Genomic DNA, 25,613 nt, shown 5'->3' on the forward strand with positions numbered 1-25,613 from the left:
AAACGTGGAAATGCAGGCTGTTTATTATCCAACTGTTTATTGAACAACTTTGCTTGTTTATTATGTAAGCACGTGAAATTCACTTTCTTCAAAACTCACTACCTTTTCCAGCAAAAGTACTCTTTCTGTGCTCACTCTCTCATGAGCAGCCCCCACTATCCATCTTTCTCCTCAGTAGAAACCTGAGTGTCCTTGGGGCTTCAGTCAGTTAAGCCACGTTGGGGCGGTTCAGTCAGTTAAGCATCCGACTTCGGCTCAGGTCATGATCTCACAGTTCTTGAGTTCAAACCCCGCACAGGCTCTGTGCTGACAGCTCAGAGCCCGGAGCCTGCTTCGGATTCTGTGTCTCCCTCTCCCTCTGCCCCTCCCCCACTCATACTTTGTGTCTGTCTCTCTCAAAAATAAATAAAAATTAAAAAAAAAAAAAAGAAACCCGAAAGTCTTCAACTCTTCTCTCTCATTCTTTCTGTCACATCCATTTAGTCACCAAGAAAGTCCTTTTCGTTCTTGAAAAGGATCTTCTTTTAGATTCATCTTTTCATTTCCTCTCAATACTCTGAAGGCCATGATCGTCTTATCTCTATTATTGAAAGTCTCCCTTTAGTTTTGCCTTTTCCATCTCCCTTCCCTACACAATCTGCTCTTGAGGAGCTAAGTAAACCAAAGTCATCCTTCTAAATTGCAAATTTGATCATGTTAGTCATTAGCTTAAAACCCTTAATGGCTCCCCATTGCCACAGGTTAATGTCCAAGTTCCTGATAAAGCCTGAGGTTGACCCATCACTTCTCTCCAACCTCTTTTCTTCCCACCCACCAGGCTCTACTCTTCAGCTAGTTTCTCTCAGTCCTGGTCCCTAAAAATCTCTCAATCACACATACTATTTCATCTGCCTATTTTAAATTCTTTTACCAATGTTTCCCCATTCTTATTCTTCAGTTCCTATAGTCATTTCCTTCTGGAATCCTTCTTCTTGCTGTGTGTTTCCAGAAGGCTATATTTCCTCCATTACATAACACTTTGTCATTCATTTCTCTTCTCTTTCATGCTTTAAGCTAACAGTAGGGACCAAATGGGCTTGCTCACCATCATATTTTCATTGCTATAAATATGGATGGTTAATTAAATATTTGCTAAATTAATTCCAGTTGGGACCTGATTGGCTTTGCCTTGTTGATCTGCCCTTTTGAGGTTTTTTTTCCACTCAGCTACTATTAATGTTCTAGTTTCTAAAAGACATCTACTTAATTATCTCAATAAAATTTGTGACTTTCCTGAAACATCTTTGAGAATATTGCTTTTATTTCCTAATAGTGAATTATAAATCATGTTATAATTTATATTTTAAGATTTCATTTTTATATTTTCAACCACTGGCTAATTTTATAAAGATATTACTTTATTTAACTTACAACTGTAGAAGAAGTATACATTTATGCCGTAAATTTATACTGTTTATTCCATGTATTATATGCAGCTTTGGTAATGATCATCTGCTCACTTGTCTTGGGGGAAAATGAGGGTTTCTTTAGGCTGATTAAGTAAAAGAAGATTACATTTTGTTAATATCATTAACATCACTTACTGGTTGAAATTTCATATATTATAATAGAGTTATTTGCATATATGAAATCACTAACTTAAAAAATAACTTTGAGGGGAAAGGAGGGAACTGGTTATGAAATGTACTTTCTTGGGGTGCCTGGGTGGTGCATTTGGTTAAGTGTCTGACTTCTGCTCAGGTCATGATCTCGTGGTTTGTGGGTTCAAGCCCCACATTGGGCTCTGTGCTGACAGCTCAGAGCCTGGAGCCTGCTTCAGATTCTGTGTCTCCCTCTCTCTCTGCCCCTGCCCCACTCGCACTCTGTCTCTCAAATATAAATGAAATTAAAAACAAAAAAGTTTAAATTTAAAAACATATTTTTTAAGATTTTTTAAATGTTTATTTATTTATTTTTGAGAGAGAGAACAAGCCAAGGGAAGAGCAGAGAGAGAGGGAGAGAGAAATTCCAAGCAGGCTCCACGCTTTTGGTGCAGAGCCCAACATGGGGCTCGAAGTGCCGAGCTGTGAGATCATGACCTGAGCCGAAACCAGTCGGGAGCAGTGGTTTAATTAGTTGGTTTCTGGATAATTTGGATAATATTCCATACATTTGTTAACAGGACTAGTAAATTAAGTTTACTTTTGACCATATATTTTCCACTTTGTAATCTGTTCTTAGCGTCTCATCAAAGAGTATACAAGTAACCACTCCACAATCAAAATGTGATCCTCATCTTTGCTTGTGTTTTCCCACTCTGTGATAAACTCTCTATATACACGCAACATTTAAGACAAAGACAAATCTTTATTTTATGTCCCAAACCGTAGATAATTACATTTTTCTTGATTCTATATTTTGCCATCCTGTGCACTGCATGCAGTTTACCTATCTGAATGGGCTATATCTTATTTGGTGAATATTTTCTAAATAGGTATTTCAAACTTATTTTGGTGTTTTGGTTAGTATATTGAAAAGCCCTTGAACTCAGGGTCAGAAATCCTGGGTCTTGCTTGCCTCTGCCACCAAGTAATGGCAGTTCCTTCATTTTAAATAATCTAGTGTTGGAAAAAGTAATTTCTAGAAATAAAAACATGAGTTCAAAGGGTTTTTTTTTTTTTTTAACCAAAGGAAACCATTACATGTTTGTGAATTAGTTGGACTCCTATAAAATGCATCAGGTGTAACACTTTATTTTTTATATATAAACAGTCTTCAGTTTTGTCTCCTTTTCCAGTTCACAGCTTCTTAAATTTAAACCCATTTAAACCCTGGAAACTTCCCAGGGTTTCCTTTGAACACGCAGTACCCCATATTGATTTCTGCCCCTTCACTTATTTCTAAAGGACCAAGAAAAAGTAATCACTGTATAAGTGGATCCTTTCTTTTGAGAATATAAATTTTATCAACACTATAGAGCAATGAGTTTTCACTGTGCTTTGGAATATGATTCTGTGGATTATTTTAAATATAATCTCATATACAGCAATTTAACCTCAAGACTTGATAATTTTTAACTATTTAAACAGAACTGTATTTGTAAAATTAAATTGTTGCTGTTGCACAATGTTATTAAATAGGTACCCATGAAAAGCATGGTATTGAACATCACTTTGGTAAAAAGAGGATGCTGCTTTGTGGAGTCTTATTTACATACTGATTGCCACTGCTTTGTTTCTGTAGCAACAATAAGCCACCGCTTTGATGGTAGTTAACTTCAACTATTCTGCACCAATGCCCAGTTTAAGTCAGCTATGTGAAGCAAAAATGCCTATAAGAAAGGTCATTTATTACATTGAAATTTATTTTAGATGCTTGACTAATGCTATGAAGGTAAAAATTACATTTAAAAATTACTTCATGGGGTGCCTGGGTGGCTCAGTCAGTTGAGTGGCCAACTCTTGGTTTTGGCTTGGATCATAGTCTCACAGTTCGAAAGTTTGGATCCCCACATAGGGCTCCGTGCTGACAATGTAGAAACTGCTTGGGATTCTCTCTCTCTCTCTCTCTCTCTCTCTCTCTCTCTCTGCTCTGCGCATGGTCTCTCTCTCAAAATAAATAAACTTTAAAATCTTTTAAAAAAACTTAAAAATTACTTTATTAGTAAAGATTTATGGGTTTTGACATAGACTTTGGGTTTGTGGTTTTAGAATGTATTAACAATATTTTTGAGATACTGGTATATTCTGTATGTGAAATGCTATCGTTAATGATAGATAAATGACCCAGAATCTTCAAACATTTATGGAATAGGAAACTAAATGCATGCCTAAATGCATTTGTTACTTTCATAGTTCTTTTTATGTATGTTAAAACTGTGTTTTGTATGACTTTAGGTTTGTTTGCCTGAATTAATAATACAAAAAATACCACAGGATAGAATATGAAGGACTCAATATTCTGTTCCCTGTTGGTGCCAACTCTTTAAAACTAAAAACTCTCCATGTGTCTTATTGACTTGAATATCTGAGCAATTAAATTCTGAAACAACACAGTGAAATAGTTCTCATTTGTGGTGCTCTCATTATGCCATGTAGAATTCTGCCTCTTTTTCATGAACATTGCTTTCAGTGTGAGATTGCTGACTTGGAAGTAAAGGTTAACAGTAACATTTTATTTGTCTCCCAAAATTCTGCCATATGAGAGGTGAATAGTTTTAGAGTGATAGGGACGGAAGGTATTTTGAGAGATTATCCAAAGTCCAGCCTTCAGCTTACCAGTAATAGCCGTTAAGTAAAAATCTAGTAGCTGTCTTTCATGAACACTTGGCCATTGACTTCCTTTAATCTAGCTGGCCACAGTGAAGAACAATACTATGAGTAAGTGATATCTGAGTATCTTCTGATATATATAGATATATGATATATATGTATATTTTAAGTCTTTTATCCTTTGGGGGGGGAGAACCATTTTTTTACCCTTTTTATCTGGGGGATTATTGTGAATAGATTTTTATTTTACTAACACAATTGAGACCGAATATTTTTCTAAAAAGTGTAGTTTGCACCTTTTAGTTGAAAGTATGGTGAGTTTTTAATAATGAATATAAGAAATTTGGATGATAAAAGCTGAGCATTAAATAGACTTTACAATACGGTATTTATAACTTATGGAATACTTGAGCATTTAAGGTATTTTAAGTAAATTATTTTTAGAAAAACGGTTTAGGGCTTTGAGTAAGAAATAAGTTTACTTTTCACAAATCATCAGAATGTGTATATAGTCTTTAGCAGAAATGAAAAGGAATTTATTGTTGATCTTTAAGGAATATCTTTCAAGAACGTAAAATCCTTAGAGTCATAAGAATAATTACTCTCATTAAAAAGTAAGCCTTTAAAAAAAAAAAAAGTAAACCTTTACAAGGTACTTTGAATATTTTGTGGTTTTATTTCTCCTGTCTTTTCCTTTGTCGTAAAGAGTAAATGTTCTTAAATATTGCATGAAAACTATTGGTAAATGCTATTTCTTAACTTTTTCTTTTTGGTAGCCAGAAGCAGGTTTATAAGTTTACTGAATTCTTGTTACTTATTGTAACTCATACCTTGCTCAGTTAACTGCTTGCTTGAATTATAGCCACCTGTTATATTGATAACTGGTAGTAATTGATGACTCAGTCCTTGTTAAGCACAGACTTTTGCCACCAGTAGAAAATGTGCTTGGGTTTCACTAATAGTTACATTTCTAGTTTTACTCATAATCTTAATGTGTGAATACTGACAAAATTCTTCATGATACCAATATTAATTCTATAGAACTACAAAGAAAACAACTTATACTGTACATTACCATTTACACAGTGCTTTGATTTTTAATAAGAATCCCATTAAATAGGCACCTGGGTGGCTCAGTTAGTTGAGCGTCTAACTCTTGGTTTCAGCTCGGGTCATGATCTGACGGTTTTATGAGTTCAAGGCCTGCGTTGGGCTCTGCGCTGACAGTGTGGAGCCTGCTTAGGATTCTCTCTCTCCCTCCCTCCCTTTCTCTCTCTGTCCCTCCGCAACTCACACTGTCTGTCTCTCTCAAAATAAATAAATAAACTTTAAAAAGAGAGAGAGAGAACCCCATTAAGTAGGCAGGGCAAGATTTTTATAAAGCTTCCTTTAATAGTTGGGAAAAGTGAGACTCAGAAGTCAAATAATCTGCCCCAAAGTCACACAGCAGTAGAGTCAAAATTTGGTCCTAGGTTTTGTGTCTTCAAGTTCCTCTCCACCATATTGCATCCTCCTGTGTGTATTTATCTTCCTAATCATCCTGTTGCTACAGCAGCCGTGTTGGAATCAGAAACCTAAGACCAGATTCCATACTTCAGAAAACCACATCTATGTGCTTGCTGCTGTGCAAATCCTGTGCTGGTTAAGAAGACACTTTATGTCCCTCATTTCTTTTCAGGAATAGTCACCTGAGAAACTGCATATTATTGCCTGTCACAAGGTGTGACATCTCTTAACACTGCTTCTACTGGGTTTTTTTTTTTTTAATGTGGAAAACTTGGTTGCATGTTAATATAGAAAGTAATACATAAAGAAGAAAATGCTTTTTTAAAAGAATGCATTTTATGACACATTTACAAGTTGCATTGTGATAGAAAGAGTTGAATCGATGTTATCTTTATTCTTTTTGTCCCAAACTGTCCTACTGGTTCAGATTTGTCATTTTGACTTTGCAGCAGTTAGAAGAAAAGAGTGAAGATCAAGAAGACAAGGAATGTTTGAAACAAGCAATAACAGCTTTGCTTAATGTTCAGAGTGGTATGGAAAAAATATGTTCTAAAAGTCTTGCAAAACGAAGACTGAGGTGAATATTTTTACTTTTTTAATAATCCTCCTTTTCACCCTGACTATTTTGGTATAGATTCAGGGATCTCAGTTCCCTCGTCAGTAAACAATGAAGAAAATAGTTTTAGTGACAAGCTTGGTCTTTCAGAGGAAGTGACATCAAAGCCAAGAGAATTTGTTATTGTTTGAAAAACCTTTCATATTTGTGCATTTTCCTTGCATACTCCCAGACAAGACCTCCTGAGAGCCAACTGGTAAGCTAAAGGAGAGAGAGAGAAAAATGTCTTGCGTAGATTTATGTCAACATCACCGTTCTGTGAAAGTAAAATTCGTAGTGTCCTTTATTTAGGGGTTATGTAACTTGAGGTATTAATTCAGATACATTGCTTCCAGTTTCCTCATTATAATCTGTGCATGATTTTTAGCTTTAGCTCTTATCCACTTAAACATTTTTAAATAATTTTTTAAGTCTCTTCTTCTTTTCACTGTATGGAGCTACTTTTTAATATTTGTCATTCTAAATAGTAGCCAAGGTAGAAGTAATCATTCCGTAGCTGGATTTATAGAGTAGAATTTTGTCAGTAGTCACTAAAAAAAGTCTCTACTGTGTTGCTTTGGTTTCTAAATGGTACAGTTTTGTATCACTAATATATGTGGAGAATTAGTGAACACTTTGTCAGTGCAACTTTTTTTTAAATGTACTCTTATTACTGTCCTTTATTTACGTGAATTCTAGGTTGCCTGTTATCTGTGCACTAATACTGTTTTTTCCTTTATCCCAGTGAATCTGCATGTCGGTTTTATAGTCAGCAAATGAAGGGGAAACAACTAGCAATCAAGAAAATGAACGAGATTCAAAAGAATATTGATGGTTGGGAGGGAAAAGACATTGGACAGTGTTGCAATGAATTTATAATGGAAGGAACTCTTACACGTGTAGGAGCCAAGCATGAGAGACACATATTTCTCTTTGATGGCTTAATGATTTGCTGTAAATCAAATCATGGGCAGCCAAGACTTCCTGGTGCTAGCAATGCAGAGTATCGTCTGAAAGAAAAGTTTTTCATGAGAAAGGTACAAATTAATGACAAAGATGACACCAGTGAGTACAAGCATGCTTTTGAAATAATTTTAAAAGATGAAAATAGTGTTATATTTTCTGCCAAGTCAGCTGAAGAGAAAAACAATTGGATGGCAGCACTGATATCTCTCCAGTACCGGAGCACACTGGAAAGGATGCTTGACGTGACGATGCTACAGGAAGAGAAGGAGGAGCAGATGAGGCTCCCTAGTGCTGATGTTTATCGATTTGCAGAGCCTGACTCCGAAGAGAATATAATATTTGAAGAGAACACACAGCCCAAGGCTGGAATTCCAATTATCAAAGCAGGAACTGTTATTAAACTTATTGAGAGGCTCACGTACCATATGTACGCAGGTAAGAAATATAATTGAGTTGCCTGTCACTTGTGTTTTGCTGCTTCCAGCTGAGATTCTTTGCTGCACAGGTCACTGTGCCTAAAATAGAAAGCAGACTAACAACAAAGGATGATCTCTGCATTATCCCAGTTCATTTTCCGTTGCCTAAAAAACACTGCCATTTATACTTTGTCTACCACATTTACATATTATTTTGTAGCTTTATAGCCACGATTGCAAATGAGAAAATAAAGTCACTTGGCTAAATTTTCCCAGTTAGCGGCAGAAACAAGACTAAAAGTACTGAGAAATCATCATCGTTAGGGTCTAAAAAACTTTTTCACATAACCTTTACCACTTGTTTTTTTCTTTTGTCTGTTTCCATTACTGAGATGATAAAGTCAGTAAAAATTTTATATATGTTCATCATCAAAATTGTGCTGGTAGTACAAATATACACAGCATTGGGTTTTCTTCATTTCCATTCCTAAGACTTAATTAAATTTAGCAATCCTGAGAGTCATGTAAGTTTTCAATATTTTTTGCATTTTACAACTGATGTTATTTAAAAAAAAAAAAAAAAAGTCCATCTTAGTAGGGCAGTTTTTTAAGGACGAACATGTCCAAACTACCTAGGAAGATTGGTAGAGGCTGAATCAAATATGATGTTTGAGAGTCAGGGAACAAATGTGATGACTTTTTTTTTAAGTAATTTTATTTCTTCTAATAAAGTAACCAATGATAATCCAATATTCTTCGACCTTCAGTAGAAAGCTTGGTAATTGTAAACTACTGTAGCATATGGTATAGTGGAAATCTGGATTTACGTCGTCACTGTCACAGCTCCTCACCATCCCAGAACCTTAGTTCACCTCAAAAATCAACATCGCAACAGTTACCTTCAAATGCTGTCGGAAAGAATAAATGAACTGCTAAAGGTGAAAGCTCTTTGTAAATATAAATGTAAACTTACTTTCAAAGAATATTTTTATTACAAAGACCCATAAACTGAAATGTAACTCTTAGAACATAAGTGTTATTCTTAAATAGTTGAATGAGAAAGTTAACCTCCATTCCTATACTTCTTGCTTAAATATATTCCTGTCTCTAGGAGATGTGCGTTTCTGAGGGAGATGTGTTTCTGGTTTTGGTTTGTTTTTTTCATCGTTGATGTTTTTCATTGTTTAAAGTCCTATAAATGGGTTCTCAGTTCTCTCTGGAAAATGCTCTGGCACCAGTTAAACTTTTAAAGATACCCATTAACTACTCGACTGTAACAAAGATGACTAGCATTCAATAACGTTAATCTTTTCAGTTTATTAAATGGCCACTTAACTACTTAAGTGGCCTGGCAACCATATCAGGGCCACCTTGCAAAAAAGTAAAATTAAATTAGAATATTTTTAGCAGTGATATCAAACACTTTTATAAACATAATGTTTCATCGTGTCCACATGTCTCTGGGATAAATAAGCCAGAGTTTTGTTTTCTTTGTAATTTTTATTTGGCCTCTAATTGGTAGTTCTCTTGCTAGCCTTTTCCATAGTAAGAGATTAGTGCTTTCCATAGGCCATTAAAAGCAGTTTGGGTTCTCTAAACAGACTGCATTTGGTAGTAGCAGTCAGTAGCTGAAACACATTGAAGATGGCGAAATAAGACTAGTCTGGGGTTCCAGTTTTACTACTGATTTTTTGCCTAGAAACTGCCACAGTCCATGCACCCATTTTACTGACTCAAAAAAAAAAAAAAGTCAAAGCACAGGAAAGTTAAATAAGCTGCCTAAGATTTTACATGAAAAAGAAATAGGTTATTCTGGCACCTTTTTTACATATAAAACATTTTGAGAGGTGCAATTTTCAGTAATTATTATGACCAACTTATTTCATGATTTTCAACCTCTGTATTCTTCTTTAAGACCTAGAATACAACTACCAAAATGTTTCATTAAATTACTCAAAATTTGTGGTTGCAAAACACTTATTTCTTTGCTTTTTAAGGAATTTTTAAGGTTACACAAAGCTTAAATTGCTCTTCTTGCCACATTATTCTGATTTTTTTAAGTGTCTTGAAAGAGTCATTGATTTATTTAACATAAGTATTCTAAGCTATTCATCATTTTATTTTAAATACCTGTGTTTTGAGCTCTTAAACTGTTTAGCTTAAAATTGATTCTTAGATTTTTATCTGTGTGGGACCAAAGCTTTACTGATTTTTTTTTTTTCTTGTAGAACAGTATTAGTGGAAAGTGCTAAGGAGACTTACCTAATGTTTACTGTCACGTCAGTGGGATCTGAGTTGGAAACCATTTTCAAATTCCCAATTTTTAAATGTAATTGTTTCTGTAAAACTTGATTGTTAATGATAAAAATTGTTTTTAAACTGCCTGCTGAATTTCACAGAACTAACTTACAATTATTAGTAAGCAGTTGCAGAACTACAATTAAATATTTTCTGGGAACTGTGTGCCTTTTACTTATTTTCCGAACAAGGATACTTTAAGATGTGAATGAGCATAGCCGATGGTTTTTCTGCATCTTGGCTGTGTTTTCTCCTTAACGTGCACAACACTGGCCAAGTCTGCAGACGTAGTACGTGTGCCACGGTTTCTTATTCGTCACTCTAGGTAGTTGCATTCATTTATATTAACTTCTAGCTTTTGAGTAGAATAGTATTTTTAAGTGTTTTACTTCTAGCTAATATAAAACACTGAAATTTCCAAATTTATAGAAGTTTGCAAAGTTAAGTGTGTTCGCATTTAAATTGACAAGACTGTTTTACTTTTTTAAAAAGTCAAAATTTTGAAAAAAAAATTCCTTTTATTAATATCTTGAGGAATAAAATGCCAGTGTTGGTTTTGGAAGTGTTGTGGCCGAGTTTTTTGACATTTTTCTTTTCTATCTTCTTTTGAAGCTTAATTGAATATTTTAACAAATGTGATTAAAGTGCATGACTGGTGTAACCGGAATCCACAAGCAGTTTTCATGAGCTGTGATTTACAGTACACACAGCTTAGTATTAATTCCTAGCTTATTTGGGCTCTTCTGGACGGGGTCTCACTGAACGTGTTACAGGCAACGTAGGATGTGTTTCTGATAGACCATCTATGAACTCATAAAACATGAAAGCAGTTAATTTTTTAAGGTCTTTTCCAGCCCAAATGTACTTTGAGTCCTCACTACCATAATAACAGATCAAGTTGCCATTTGTTTTTAGAATTATTCATCTGCTCTTTTTGGTTTGTTTGTCTCAGTTGGTTGGTTAGATATGTTTATTGGAGGACACACAATGCAAGTTGGGCTGAAACAAAGGCTAAAATTTAACTTGCACATTTTTATTATATTGTACAGAATTATAATAAAAGACAATGGCTATAATTAAGAAAACTTAATATCTGATAAGCACCACTTACACACATTTTTTAGGTTATGGGTTGGTCAGAAACCTAAAAAAAAAGAAAAAAAAAGAAAGAAAAGAAAAAGAAAAACTGGCTTAACCTTACTTAATTCAGACTTTACTGTGGCTTCAACCAACCTGATCCCTCAAATGTTTTTAACAATAATGTTCAAACAGCGCTATAGATTTGTAGTGTTAGACCAGATTACCAATCCCTGAATTTAGAGACAAAAGCCCAAGGCCCCTGAAAATTATATGATTTGCCAGAAATTATTATATCATCAATTAATTGCAGAACAAGGACTAAAATTTAGGTTTCTTTTCTTAATAGACTATACTTTCCACCATGTTATAGTGACTCATCCAAGGCAAATTTTTCTTCATGATTAAAATATAACATAATTTTTACTATGTGTATCAAATAATAAAAATAAAGAGAATTTCTTGCTTGGTTTGAATTTCCAGTAGTATAAATGGCTTGTTCATCATTGGGCACACACAAGTTTACTATGAAGACTTTAGCAGAGTAATTTTTTTCTCTTATTGAAATAGGTAATAAACTCTGACTATAGATAAACTTCCATTTTAATGCATAGACTTTAGTATATAGTTAGATACTGGGCATCATCATTTTAGTTTTTAGCAAAATCCAGTCATTATCTACTGGTGTTGTGTGCTCTGTAAAGAAAAGCTTTCTGGGAGAAAAACTTAATTTAGGTTAATTAGAAAATGCTTAACTGTTGCTTAGAAGATTGCCACAGGGTCTTATGTGGAATCTGATTTATACTTGGCTCTCAGATGCAATATTTCTGGACATCGAGTAAGTCACTGGCTACATCAGAACTTTGGAATTCATTTCAAATGCCGTGGGGCGTGGGAGCATTATCTACTTAGGGCATTCTGAATCTGGCAAGAATAGGAAGAGACTTTCTTCCTTACCTACCTTAAGAAAGCACAGAGCAATGTACATAAAGCAGCGATGAGAGGAGGACTTTTACTTCTGTTTCTAAAGTACAAATTAATTATTGAGACTTTCAACAGCATGAGTAAAGAGATGTGTGGTAATGGTGTGTGTGGTTTGATCGTCTTGTTTTAGAGAAATGAGGTGACCTTGAAATAGGGAAAATTTAGAACTGACATTACATGGAAATAAAAGCTTTTCATGTTTGAAGTGTGGGAAAAAGGTGTTTCCCATGATGAACTTCTCTTTTCTAGAAGATGGTGTTGAAAAAACTTAAGCCTGTTGATATTTTTCTTTATTTACTGGTATTTTATGCCCTTCTAGAAAATCCTCAAAAACCTAAATTAGATTTCTTTTGCATTCATGGCCTATATAAGTTCAGTTTGGGTGTCTTAACTTTAAAAAAAAAAAATCTCTTGAACAATTTTTGATCTATAGGGCAGTACTGTTCTATTTTTAAACTCTCTGATAACTTTTTTAAAGTGTTTGTGCGTCAGCATAGCGTCTGTTTCCTTTTTTAAGGAATTCAAGAGTGATTGTTTATAAATCCTTGTTGAGGAGCTTATTGTTTCTGGTGGCTTTTTAAATGGCTGTATTAGAGGGAGAATTATCACATGAACAGACATCCTGATTAACAGTGTTTCACTACGGTGGTGGGGGAAGGGGCGTTCTTTACATAAATAGCTCCATAGAACAAATATTTCATAAATTTCATTGACCTTACCAAATAAAATGTCAAGTGTCAATCAAAATAGGTACCTAAGAAAAAAGGATTGGATTATCACCTCAGCTTTATTAGGTTATATTCTGAACATTAACGTAGGATAGTATATTTTGAGTTCCTAAGATTCTGATGAATTGTGCAATGAAGTATTATCAAAGGATAGTTTTCGAGTTAGGGAGACAAGGCAGCTAGAAGACCAGCAGAAAATAGTCCCTGCAGCTTGTGTTTGAAACAACCTGGACCTAGCCCAGGAATCTGCTGGTACAGCCGGCAGGCGTTTGCATGGCGAGCTGCATCGAGGGAAGGAAGCAGACCAGCTAGTGAGCCTGGTGGAAATCTTACTGCAGGGATAGGAGGATCTAGTAGAAGACAACGTTACGTAAAATGATTGAAGAAGAAAAACCACAAGGAAGTTTGCATCATCGCTCACACTGAAATCCATTTGGGATTATGTTTGAGAAAGAGGCTTCTGGAATTTACATCCACAATCAAGTGATAAACAGACAAAGAGACTATCACAATAGCCAATTTTCGTGTTCTCCACAAGTATTTGCACTTAGGTTTTAAAACCAAAGCAGGCCTGGCTTTTGTATTTTCATGCATTTGCCTTCCAGCTGTCTATGCAACACCGTTTTATAACACAGGTGGGCAGAGGCCCCTCCACAGCCGGCAGAGCCAGCGTAAGACTTAGCTTTGATGGTTGCCTGTACTCTGCGTTCTCACAAAAGTACACAGCCTGTCCTTACTGAGGAGTGTTTTTAAGATACTGAATTATCTGAGTCCTTTACATCATCTGTAAGATCACGGTTTCTAGGGGTTAGTGTGACATAGTACATGTTGGAATCACCTAAGTGGGAAATTGATAGAGGTAAAAATAGCTTCTGGACTATCTACCCTTCTTTCGTGTAAAGTTTCAAGTACAGGTGTTATGTCCTCTCCATAGAAGTTTTTCACTCATTAGCAATTTTGCACTGCTTTAGACTAAAAATGGATTCTATAAATTATACAAGCCTCGGAATATATGCAGCCTTTTCAGATATTTTTTGAAAGTGCTTAAACTTTTACCAAATTTTTTTGGTTTATTTTTAGCTTCTGCTGGTTTTTGTTTGTTTTGTTTTGGAAGACTGCTTTTACTTCTGATGAAGCTAGAAAACAACTTAAACTTGAGTCACTTTAGAATGTAGTACAACAGTGACGATTGTGGGAGTGTTTATCTCACTGCCCGCTTCAGAAACTCCTTTTCTGAAGACTGTACAGGAAGGCACAGCAGCTACTTCCTAAAATCTGGAAGAAGGCTTAACAAGAATTACAGAATCACAATTAGACTGCTGATTTTTCAGTGATTTTCCTAGTGCCTTAAACCAAGATTAGCAGAGTACAGCTATATTCTAAATTAATCATTTATGTAAGTTTTCTATAATGATTACATAACTCATGGAACCATTCTTTATATTTATATGTCACAGCTGCGGAAACCTTAAAGGATCCTTTAATCCAGCGAGGTTATGTGTGACACAGTAGAAAAAGGCATAAAACTAGAAATCGCACAATCTGGACTCTCTGCCATTCTACTGTGTAACCTTGGATGAGTCTTAGCTACTTCTCTCATATGTAGAAAGGGAAAACAACAGCCCCACTCACTTCACAGAAGTCATATGGAATAAATTATGTGAATGCTCTTTGCGAACGTTACATAACAGATATCAGGAATTGATTTGATCCCCGTGTGACTGATGTGGCACCAACGCCTAGCACGGCTTTCCCAGCATTGTCATCAGTTACTCAAGTACTGAAATGACCAGAAGTTTTGGTAGAAGATGAGAAGGCAATTTTCAAGTAGTTTGCCTTTAAAAATAGGCAATTTTCTTAAAAAACAATTCATCTAGAACTTGCTTTTGTTCTGTTTTTCAACTTAAAAGTACCTTTGATATCCCACAACTTTTTAACCTAACTCAGTTGGCATCTGAGAAGAAATGGATCTGAATATTAATTTTAGGCTTTTAGACCAAAATAAATTTTTTTTAAAATTTTTTAAAAAGGAGGGGTCAGCCTAAATTTAGAACACAGCTCAGGGATTCTAGGAACACTCTGTTGTACCATGTGTCTGGGCTCTCTCTCCATTAGTGACAGCTCAGCATCTCTATAGTGGCCACTGCTTTGGATTCCTAAACATAGGATGTTTTGAGTAGCCTCACCTTACAAATAGATTTGCAGAACAGGAAGTAGATTCTTGAAAGGGAGGATTGTGATGAAACCGATATAAATCTCTGTTTTAAAATCTTGTACAGCCTTCTGTTTTAAAATCTTTTCTTCTGGATGAGACATTAGTCTTTAACGTTTGAGGAACTCTGTAACTGAAGACAAACAATAAGATACCAACAGAGAGGAAATTACTAAAGGATTGTATATATTTAAATTACCTTTTTCAGTAACCCACTGTAGACTTGGAAGGCAAAGGAGAAGAGGGGCATTTAAAACCAGTATGTTTTTATTCTGTAAATTTTCTTTAATTTATAAAAGCATTATAAATTCAAGGTTGTCTGATATTTAAATCAGTTCATTATCTTGATGACCACATTTACCAATAGATTAGAAATAGACTTCTATTTTTATGATAAATCCATACATTTGCTTTGCTGGGGGAGTTAATATATTTTCATTATTTTATGTTAAGGCTAAATTTAGAGTGGTTCTTAATCAGATGGAATCAGCCTAAGTAGAAATTTTCCACACAAATGAACTCTGAATCTTAGTAAATCCTATCTGAATAAAAGATATTGTACTTAGAAAGGATCCACAAAGGTACTCAGTATTCTCAATGAATTTATCATTAAATTAGAGCTTACCGGTCCGTAATGTAAAATAGGAAAAGGATCTTCCCAATAGAAAAGTTAATGAATTCTCTCCTCCCTCTTTTTGAAGACTTACAACTAAATGTGGACATTGATGAAATTTGAGTTATAGAAGTGCGTGATTTTTTTTTTCCATTGTGGGAAGATGTCTCTCCCCCTCTTTACACAGAAGATGACAGACCAGGTCTCTTGTGCTGATGACAGCAGCCTTTCTCCACAACTTGGGAGAATACTGTCAAGGAGAGACTGGAGTAGGCCAGGCCTGGGGAAGTGATGACATTCAGTCAGCCTCCTGATTTACTTCATGGAGATGTGAATGAAAAGTAGGTCCTCTCTTGGAAGGGGCTGGAGACCCCTGCTCATATGATGAAACTCTTATTGTGACTACTTGAAATAAAAGGGATTAAGTTGTGAATACAACCAAATCAACATTCTCACACATTTAAGAGTTTTAATAACTTACAGGTATGTGTAAGCTTCTTTTAGCAGCTTTAATTAAAACCTCTAGCAAATCATTTAGAAAGTGTATTTAGCTTAATCTAGAACATTGTAGTATCCAGTTTCTAGTCGTATGCTCTGTTAATGTGATTTCAAGAAATCTAGATAACTGATCCTAGGTAAACAGTCTGGATGTCAGAAGAAGTACTGGGCTATTGCTGTGGCCTTTCTCTTTCTCTTTGTCTTTCTCAAGAGAAAGAAGCCAACCAGAGATGCTCTAAGATCCAGGTAGCAGGTGGGGAGCTTGTGTTGTGTGCTCTTTGCCTTTCTTCCTTTTGCATTCCTGCAGCCGATGAGGAGTTTCAGTTCAGCTAGTCACAGTGTACAGAAGTCAAGAAATAAGCTGTTACAGAATCCTAGTATCAATGGTTTTGCCACTAATTTAGGAAGTGCTCAAGCTAGCAGTTTGTTATAAAGTCCAAAGCATTCTATGTGGTCAAAACATTTTGGGAATTTCAAAACTGACTGTTTTTCATCTCTCTTGAAAATGTTTTAATAATAGCTTTAATCATTCTGAATCAAAGATTTTAATAAGATATTTTTCCTTTTTCTTCTTAGATCCCAATTTTGTTCGGACATTTCTTACAACATACAGATCCTTTTGTAAACCTCAAGAACTACTGAGTCTTATAATAGAAAGGTCTGTTAATGTAAAATGTGTAAATTCTTTTTTTTTTTTTAAAGAGAGTGAGCTAAGATCCTACATGTCTCTCAGAAATAAATTGTATGAGCTTTAAATTGTAGTTCGTGAGTACTTTTTTAAGAAATAAAATCTCTTAGATGACCATTTATTTTATAATAATCTTGTGGTTTTCATTTATTAAAGTATAAAAATAAGCATTCTTTTTTATATGGTAACTATGAAATTGCATATTTATGGAATTATTCAAGTTAAAGAACTATATAAAAATGTATATTTTAGACTCTGGATTTTGGACTTTTATATAGTTTTATTATATAGTTAAAGAACTACATAAAAATGTATATTTTAGACTTCTAAATTTTGATGATTTAGATGTTCTAAACAGAATTTTTCAAATATACCACATGTTGAATACAATGGAGCTTGTCAGTGAACAAATACATTATATAATCGAGAAGTGTTTCAGCCACTCAGAGAGCAGTCTACTTTTTAAGGATTACCCTTAAGGGTAAAATTTTATGTTAGCTGATTGAGTGATTACACAGCCAAAAATAAACATCAGTCCCTTAACTTTATAATCACATCTATTTTTAGACTTTGCATGTATTCTTTATTCTTAACTATGTTTCTAGGTTTGTTTTTGTTGTCAAGTATTAATTTCTTTTTTAGAAATTAAGATCAGTAGAAGTCTTACTTATTTTCACTGATGTGTGTGTATATCTTTAGTAATTTTTTACAGCGCTCTCTTGATTGTGCTGACTGGTGAAAAGGTTTGTAGTTTTCTATTTGAATAACTTGATATTATTAGTATTTTCATTAGTTTGTTCTCTTTTATGTTAGGTTTGAAATTCCAGAGCCTGAGCCAACAGAAGCTGATCGCATAGCTATAGAGAATGGAGATCAACCCTTGAGTGCAGAACTAAAAAGGTTTAGGAAAGAATACATACAGCCTGTACAACTGCGGTAAGCAGTAATTAAATAACTGAAGGCATTAAGCCTGTACTGAATTTTTGTTCAAGAGTTGACATAAATAAGGATCTTTCCCAAGCAAGGAGAAGGTAACAAGTAAAATGAGTGAAGTAGAAAGCAATTATCAGAAATTATTGTGTAAGTCTTAATTAACATAGAATTTTGAAAGTAGTCAGCCACTTATAAAATTATTTGGTAAGAATTACTGTTTTAATTTATGTGATTCATTGTGATAAACATTTATGCCTGAGTTCCCATGTAATTCAGTTATTCTTTGTTAATGCCATAGAGTATTAAATGTATGTCGGCATTGGGTAGAGCACCATTTCTATGATTTTGAAAGAGACGCAGATCTTTTGCAGCGAATGGAAGAGTTTATTGGAACAGTAAGAGGTATGGTTTTTTTAAGTGCCTGGTTTCATATGTAATAAAAGTACCTTTTGGTGACTCTCAGTTGATGTCATTGTTCAGTGTTGTTAAGAGTTGTTTATAAGTGGCAGCATAACCATTTGGAAAAGTTAAAAATTTTCACCAAACAACATTTTGACCTACAAATTGCTCAATAATCACCCTGCTGACCCAGTGTATTTGCATTTAGTAAATCCACTTACTGATCATTTTGGAATTGGACAGAAAAAGTCTCGATTTATTCTGTCTTTCCACTTATCTGAAGGTCTGTGTCCCAGAAGACAATTAGGAAGCGGTGTGCCATTGTAACACCACTGATGGAAACTGACGAGGCCCCAGTTAGGTGAACAGTTAGGAAACTGACTACACCCAGTTAGGTGTATCAGAGAGGCAGCAGAGCAGACTGAACCGAGAGCCCAGAAGCGAGAGTTCTCTTCTGAACACTGCCACTCACCAGATACAGGACTTTGGGCCAAGCCACTTTGATTCTTTAGACTTGGGTTTCCTCATCAGTAACATAAGGAGTAAGGCTTGATGTTTTCAAAGTCTCCCCTCTAGTTTTAAGGATTCTGTGATCGTATAGGTCTAAGAATGACCTAGACAAACTTGTTTCTAATTGCCCTTGTGCACTCTAAAGGAGAATCAGAAAGTAAAGAGTTAAATAGTAGTACTTTCATGCATAATACAAAACAAAGCCACATCAAAAACTCGCACTAAAATGAAGGCATGGATCCTCTGGTACTGTTTGGTTTATAAAATGCAACATTAATAAGATTAATAGTGACTATGAATTGTCTGTACTTCTAAATCTCATGTGTGTAAGATCTATCTTATGGGGAATTATAGTATTTTGAACTGACGTTCAGAAGAGTAAAGGTGAAAAATGTCTATGAATAAATTCCTTTCTAATTTTATTTAGAAGGGATGTAGAAGAATATATACCAGACTATTAACAGCAGTTACCCATGTGAAGAAGAATGAGATTAGGATAGGGAACAGGGAATGGTAAAGAGGAACTTCCATTTTTTTTTTATTTTGATCATTTGAACCTTGTAATAGCAAATATATATTCAACTATCACTTGTATGATTTTAAAATATTTTAAAAGAATAAAATATTGAGTAAAAAGTATTTAAATGTTATTTAAAATGTAATGTATTTCAGGTAAAGCAATGAAAAAATGGGTTGAATCCATCACTAAAATAATCCAAAGGAAAAAAATTGCAAGAGACAATGGACCAGGTCATAATATTACATTTCAGAGTTCACCTCCCACAGTTGAGTGGCATATAAGCAGGCCTGGGCACATAGAGACTTTTGACCTGCTCACCTTACACCCAATAGAAATTGCTCGACAACTCACTTTACTTGAATCAGATCTATATCGGTATGTAATTTGACATTCAAGCTGAAAAATCATTTCCAAGGAGTTGATTTTTTAAATGAAATACTGTTTTCTGCCTTATAGGAATGTTATAAGACCTAAGTGAGCTAGTATATGAAGGGGAGTAGTAATAAAGCCTGATGTATAGAAGGCCACCTCTTCTCTCACTCCTACCTGGTAAAGCTGAGTGCAGCGTGTGACTTTACCAGTCGCTGGCTGGGTATGCTTGGGCAACTTTAACCTTCATGTGAAACTTTTATCCCTTTGTCCCTTAGCTTCCTCAAGGTTAAAATGGAGCTAATAATGGTACCTATTCTTGGGGCTGTTGTGAGATTGAAAACAGTCAATATATAACATACAGTGCTTAGCCCAGCACAGAGTAAGGGCTCAGTAAGTTAGCTACTGCCCTTGTAGTTGTAAAATTAAGTCATGGCCCGTCACAGCCTTTTTTAGTTTTTCTACATTGATGTAACTACTGTCTCAAAAAGTGTCCGTTTTTGCTTGTTTGTTTGTTTTAAATGGGGACTAGTTAGGATTGCAAACTTTTGAAATAACTAAATGAAAAAAAAAAAGGAACTAAATTTATAGATCTCCTCCCACCCCAAAGATCATCACTATTCCCAAAAACCAATATTAGAATCTATTTTATTTCCCTTTATTTACCAAAAGGTGGTAGGGTTTCCCTCCCTCCTTTAGAAGAAAAAAAAGATTTTGGAATTACAGTGAGATTACTATATCCTCATTGAACTGATTATTATAACAGGTATCATTATTTAAAAGAACAATCCCCGATTACATTGTCACCCTAATTTGTTAAATAATCTTTGTTAAGTGCTAGGAAAGATGTTATGAAAAAATCTCAGTGTTGCCCAAAGCAAAATGCTACTATAAAGCAATAATAAAAGTACACAAATATATGCATAAAAATATTTTTTTAATCTATAGAAAAATACACATAATTATAATTAGTTGTGATATGTTGTTTTCATAAACCTTTCTATTGGTGTAAAAACAAAAGGTTTATATGGGAGTTTAGTTTTATTTATCTCATTTACTTAGTAAAACAGTATGCTACAGGGAAAAGGATCATGGAGAATTATGTCTTGATGATTTCAGAGCTGTACAGCCATCAGAATTAGTTGGAAGCGTGTGGACAAAAGAAGACAAAGAAATTAATTCTCCTAATCTCCTAAAAATGATCCGGCACACCACTAACCTCACTCTGTGGTTTGAGAAGTAAGTGTTACTGACACTCTCGCATTTCGGAGCAGTCAGCTATTATGATTTTAAATGCAATTCTATTTTTATATGTCTTGCGTCCTTTTTTTGTTCTCTGTCCCTCCTTTCTTTTGCACTGAGTGAATACTTTCCTAATGTAGCATTTTTATTTCATTAATGATTTTTTTCATTATATCTTTTGGGGGGTTTTTTAGTGAATGCTTTAAGGTTTACCATAGACAGCTTATCAGAATCCACTTCAGATTTCTACTAGCTTAATCCCAGTGATAGAAATGTTCCTCCTGTATAGCTCTGTTCCCGGTCTTCCTTTTTGCTGGCACTACTGTCATACATATTACATATAATTAATGATGCAAATCTAACAATACATGTAGCAATTATTGCTTTCCCCTTTGTTATTTTCTTAGCCCATTACAGCTTTGCTCTTCCCCACCTCCTTTGTCTGGTTATTGGCAATTTATTCTATATGTATATCTTATAGGCCCAACAATACGTTACGTTCACATTATTTTATACAGTTGCTTTTTAAATCAGTTAAGAGAAGCAATGAGAAAAAAACAAGCATTTATCCTGTCTCCTATAATCACATAATTACTTTTACCGCCGCTCTTTGTTTTCGTGGACTGGTGTTAGCATCTGGGGTTCTTTGCTTTCAGCCTGAAGAACTTCCATTACTATCTCTCGTACGGTGGGTTTGCTAGCAACAAATTCTCTCCGTTTCTGTTCACCTGGGAAAGTCTTTATTTTGCCTTTGCTTTTGAACAACAGCTCTGTCTCCAAGTTAATTAATTTTTTCTTCTGGTGGTTCAAAAATTGAGCCCCTTTAGTAAATTTATTTTAAACTATTGTATTTTTCAGTTTGAGTTGCCAGTTGTTATTGCTGTGTCTTTTATGATACTTTCTTCTGCACATTGTCATTATATCTTTCTTTACTTTTTAAATCATGCCTTCTTTCCTTTAGTTCTGTGAACACATTCATAATGGCTACTTTGAAATCATTTTCTGTTAAATCTGACATCTGGTCCCTCTCACAGGCAATGATTGTTCCCTGCTTTTATTCCCCCGGTGAACGGATCATACAATAGTCCCCCCTTATTCACAGAGGACCCTCAGTGGATGCCTGAAACCACATATAGTACCAAACCCCTTATACTGTTTTTTAATTGTTCATTACTAACAATAACAGAACAGTTATGACAGTATACTGTAACAAAGGTATGTGAATGTGGTCTCTCTCTCAAAATATCTTACTGCACTGTACTCACCCTTCTTGTGATGATGTGAGATGATACAATGCCTACATGATGCGATGAAGTGAGGTGAACGCTTTAGGCACTGTGACATTAGCGGTATGCTACTAAATGACCTTACGACACCTCAAAAGGAAGCTATCTGTGGTACCATAGTTGACTGCTGGGTAACTGAAACTGGGGAAAACAAAACAGCAGATGAGGGGACACTACTGTACTTTCTTGTTTCTTTGCATGCCTGGTAATTCTTTGTTGGACACTTGCTGTTGTAGCAACTTGTGGGTCCTGCCCCTCCGACTCCCCAACCGCCCAGAGCTTGTTCCTTTAGTGACTAGCTGGATTCTTCTCGACAAGCCTATCCTCCAGCGCCCTCCACACTTAGATGTTAAGCTGAGAAGTTCCTCTTCTGAGAGGTACTGTTTTGGGTATGTCCACGGTCACTCCAAGAAGGCAGCAGGAGAGGTAGTGCTTTCTTTCACTCCTGTGCTGACCACATCCAGCTGTTAAACTCTGCTAATTGCCAGCTGGTTGCTCTATTGTTTTCAGCAATTTCCCTAGTGGTATAAATTGCTCTGCAAACTAATCCAACCAAATTGTGACTCCTTTTAAGGAGTGGTTTCTTAGGTTTCTGATATTTGTTCTGACCCTTGGAAGGCTCGTCCCAGCTCTTATTCCCTGGTTCTCTCCTGCAGACTAGTCAACCAACAATTGTTAGATCCAAGAATCTTACCATTGCCCTGCACCACAACCTTCACTGTTTTGTGTGTGTGTGTGTGTGTGTGTGTGTGTGTGTGTGTGTGTGTGTTTTGAGAGAGAGATAGAGCGTGCGCATGCGTGTGCACAAGTGGGGTAGGGGCAGAGAGAAAGAGACAGAGACACTCAAAGGATCTGGAGCAGGCTCCGTGCTGAGATAAGTAAGCCCCCTGTGGCTCAAACTCATCAACCATTGAGATCACGACCTGAGCCAAAGTCAGACGCTCAATGGACTGAGCCACCCAGGCACCCCCTTCACTGTTCTTGAGAGCACTGTTCTTGAGTTCTTAGGTTTAAACTTCTCCAACGGTTTGTTGCAAATGACGAGAGTAGGAGCTGTTTGAGCCTGCACTCTTGTGCTGGTGGCAAATTTCCCTGAAACATTCCTGCTGTAGGAGCTGAGTGCCTGGTTGGAGGTGGTGTGTGAGGTCCTCTTTACTCACCTCTCCTGGCATGGAACCACTGCCTCGGGAACCAGGGAGAGGCTGTCTTCCCAGCATTCTCAGTGTGCCACATTCAGGTGAGAGCCTGTGTTCCATGCAGGAGTTAGGCAGAAGGGAGTCCCCACTTCCCAGCTACACTCACCAGAGATTTAGCCTCAGCCACCGCCAGCTGGGGACTGGAAATGCTGAAGTCCTGTTCCTCCAGAGAAGAAAGCCCTCCAGCTGGGAGCTAGGTGGACAGGGAGGCCTGCATTCTCAGCTGCAGCTGTCTGGAGTAGACTCTTCCCTCCACTGCCTGGGGTCCTCTGGGAGGAAGGAGGGAGCGGGCTTGGTTCAAAAGCCGTAAACTCTTGCCTCTCTTACTGAATTTTTGTAGTTTTCCCAAATAGATGTTACTTTATTTGCCAGCATTTGCTCTTAGAGCCATTTCCAGAGACTTTAAATGTTGGGGAAGATGATATTAGTCATGATTATGTTTTTCTTCATATATATACTCTTCACTAGTTTCACTGAGGAGTGGGTAAGCAGACCTGCTTATACGGTCATGTCAGCAATCTAGAATCTCAATGCAATTTTATAGTTGGGGCCACAGATTGGCATTATATATGTCAGCCATATTTTTTTGAGTAAAAACACTATGACTAGTTGACTAATATTTTATAAGGGTGATATGAGGTTCCTATTGGAATTATCAGAACAAGAGGCCAGTGACATAGGAAATGACTAGAACCTATGGTACAATGTGAATAAAGACTTAAAAGCAATTCCTAAAGACAAATAAGCATTCCAAGTCACTTATGTTATTATTTCTTAGCCTGTAAACAGTAAAACTTTACCATTTGCCCTCTAAATGTTGCTTCCTGATTTCTTCCTTATCAAATTAAATAATTCCACTTAAATATGCAGAAGACTTTTTCCATCATAATAATTAAAATTTGTGTCTGTAAAGGAGAAACATAACTGATAAAATAGACCATTTTTATTTCTGTCCTGTTTTTTAATAGATGACTGAAAAGGCCATTTCCTGCACTTTTTCCTTTTTCTCTAAATTACTGTAAGAACATTTAACATGAGAGGTACCCTTTTAACAGATTTTTTTCCACTGTGCAATACAGAATTTTAGTTATATAAATTATTAATTTATAGGCATAATGTTGTATAGCAGATCTCTAGGATTTATTCATCTTGCATAACTGAACTTTTATACATGCTAATTGGTAACTCCCTATTTTCCCCTCTCCCTGAATCCTGGCGATCACCATTCTATGCTTCTATAATTGTGACTATTTTAGATACCTCATATGTGTAGAATCATGCAGTATTCATCCTTCTGTGACTGGCTTATTTCACTTAGAATAATGTCTTCAGTGTTCATCAGTGTTGTCACATATTGCAGGATTTTCTTCTTTTTTAAAGCTGAGTAATACTCCATTGTGTGTGTGTACCACATTTTCTTTATCCATTCATCCATAGATGGGCATTTGGGTGGTTTCCACATCTTGGCTATTGTGAAAAAACACTGCAACGAACATGGAGTGCTAATATCTCCTTGAGACCCTGCTTTTGAATAAATAACCAAAAGTGGGATTGTTGGATCAATCATACAATAGCTCTACTTTTAATCTTTGAGGAACCTCCATACAGTTTTCCATAGTGGCTGTATCATTTGCATTCCCCCCACCAGCAGTACACAAGGGTTCCAACTTCTGCCTTTTCAGTGTGAGAGATTCTTGTCCGTTTGCTACGGTGGCTCTTAGCCATGGACGTATATTAGAATTGGAGTCACCTATGGATAAATCACCCCAGACTTACCTGGTTGTTACAGAAACTCCACAGGTGATGACAATTTGTATACCTAGGTAATGTCAACTGAAGTAGTCAAATACAAGATGTAAATATATTATACTTGTATTATACCCTTTTAAATGTCCAGCTAACTAGTTAGCCAGTATATGATGTATTTGTAGAGATCTAGCTAATGCTTTAAACATGTAAACATGTTATGTTTAATTTGATAGCAAATTTGATTTTATGTTTATTTTGATAATTTTGCAACAGTTTTTTTCTTAGTGTCAGGTTATCCTCATCAGAGAATAATGTAATTTTCACCTTTACAATTTTAAAAATGTTTAATATTGATTTATATTTATTTTCTCTTTTGTGTATTGTTTTTCTTAGATTATACATTATTTTATATTACATTATTAAAAACCAAGTTTAAAATGCCTTTTTCTTTACTGGTGATTAGTAAATTTAAGATTCTCTCTAATATTAGAGAGTAAATGCTCACTGAGGAATTTTCTCTTTTTGAACCGAGTATGCTTTCTTTTAGCTATTTATTGGTATATTAGCTGTATACCTTC

The 25,613-nt window shown here is 35.5% G+C and overlaps 1 protein-coding gene across 6 annotated transcripts in view; it reads left to right on the forward strand.

Annotated features, from left to right (window-relative positions):
- Nucleotides 1–25,613, forward strand: part of SOS1 (SOS Ras/Rac guanine nucleotide exchange factor 1) — a 146,213-nt gene that overhangs the window by 98,276 nt on the left and 22,324 nt on the right. For 5 of the 6 annotated variants that reach the window (XR_006960289.1, XM_047069322.1, XM_047069318.1 and 2 more), the window contains 7 exons: nt 6,206–6,333; nt 7,097–7,752; nt 16,720–16,801; nt 17,645–17,767; nt 18,063–18,166; nt 19,346–19,568; nt 20,682–20,801. Coding sequence is in view for 5 of the 6 variants with exons in the window: in XM_047069322.1 (XP_046925278.1) it covers nt 6,206–6,333; nt 7,097–7,752; nt 16,720–16,801; nt 17,645–17,767; nt 18,063–18,166; nt 19,346–19,568; nt 20,682–20,801 (1,436 nt within the window). In the remaining variant the exon portion in view is untranslated. The remainder of the gene's footprint in view (nt 1–6,205; nt 6,334–7,096; nt 7,753–16,719; nt 16,802–17,644; nt 17,768–18,062; nt 18,167–19,345; nt 19,569–20,681; nt 20,802–25,613) is intronic. The other variant, XM_047069320.1, reaches the window with a different exon arrangement.

Source organism: Lynx rufus, unplaced genomic scaffold (genome assembly GCF_022079265.1).
Source record: "Lynx rufus isolate CCGP_SWC_20201006 ecotype Redwood Valley unplaced genomic scaffold, mLynRuf1.p SCAF_8, whole genome shotgun sequence".
NCBI lineage: Eukaryota > Metazoa > Chordata > Mammalia > Carnivora > Felidae > Lynx > Lynx rufus.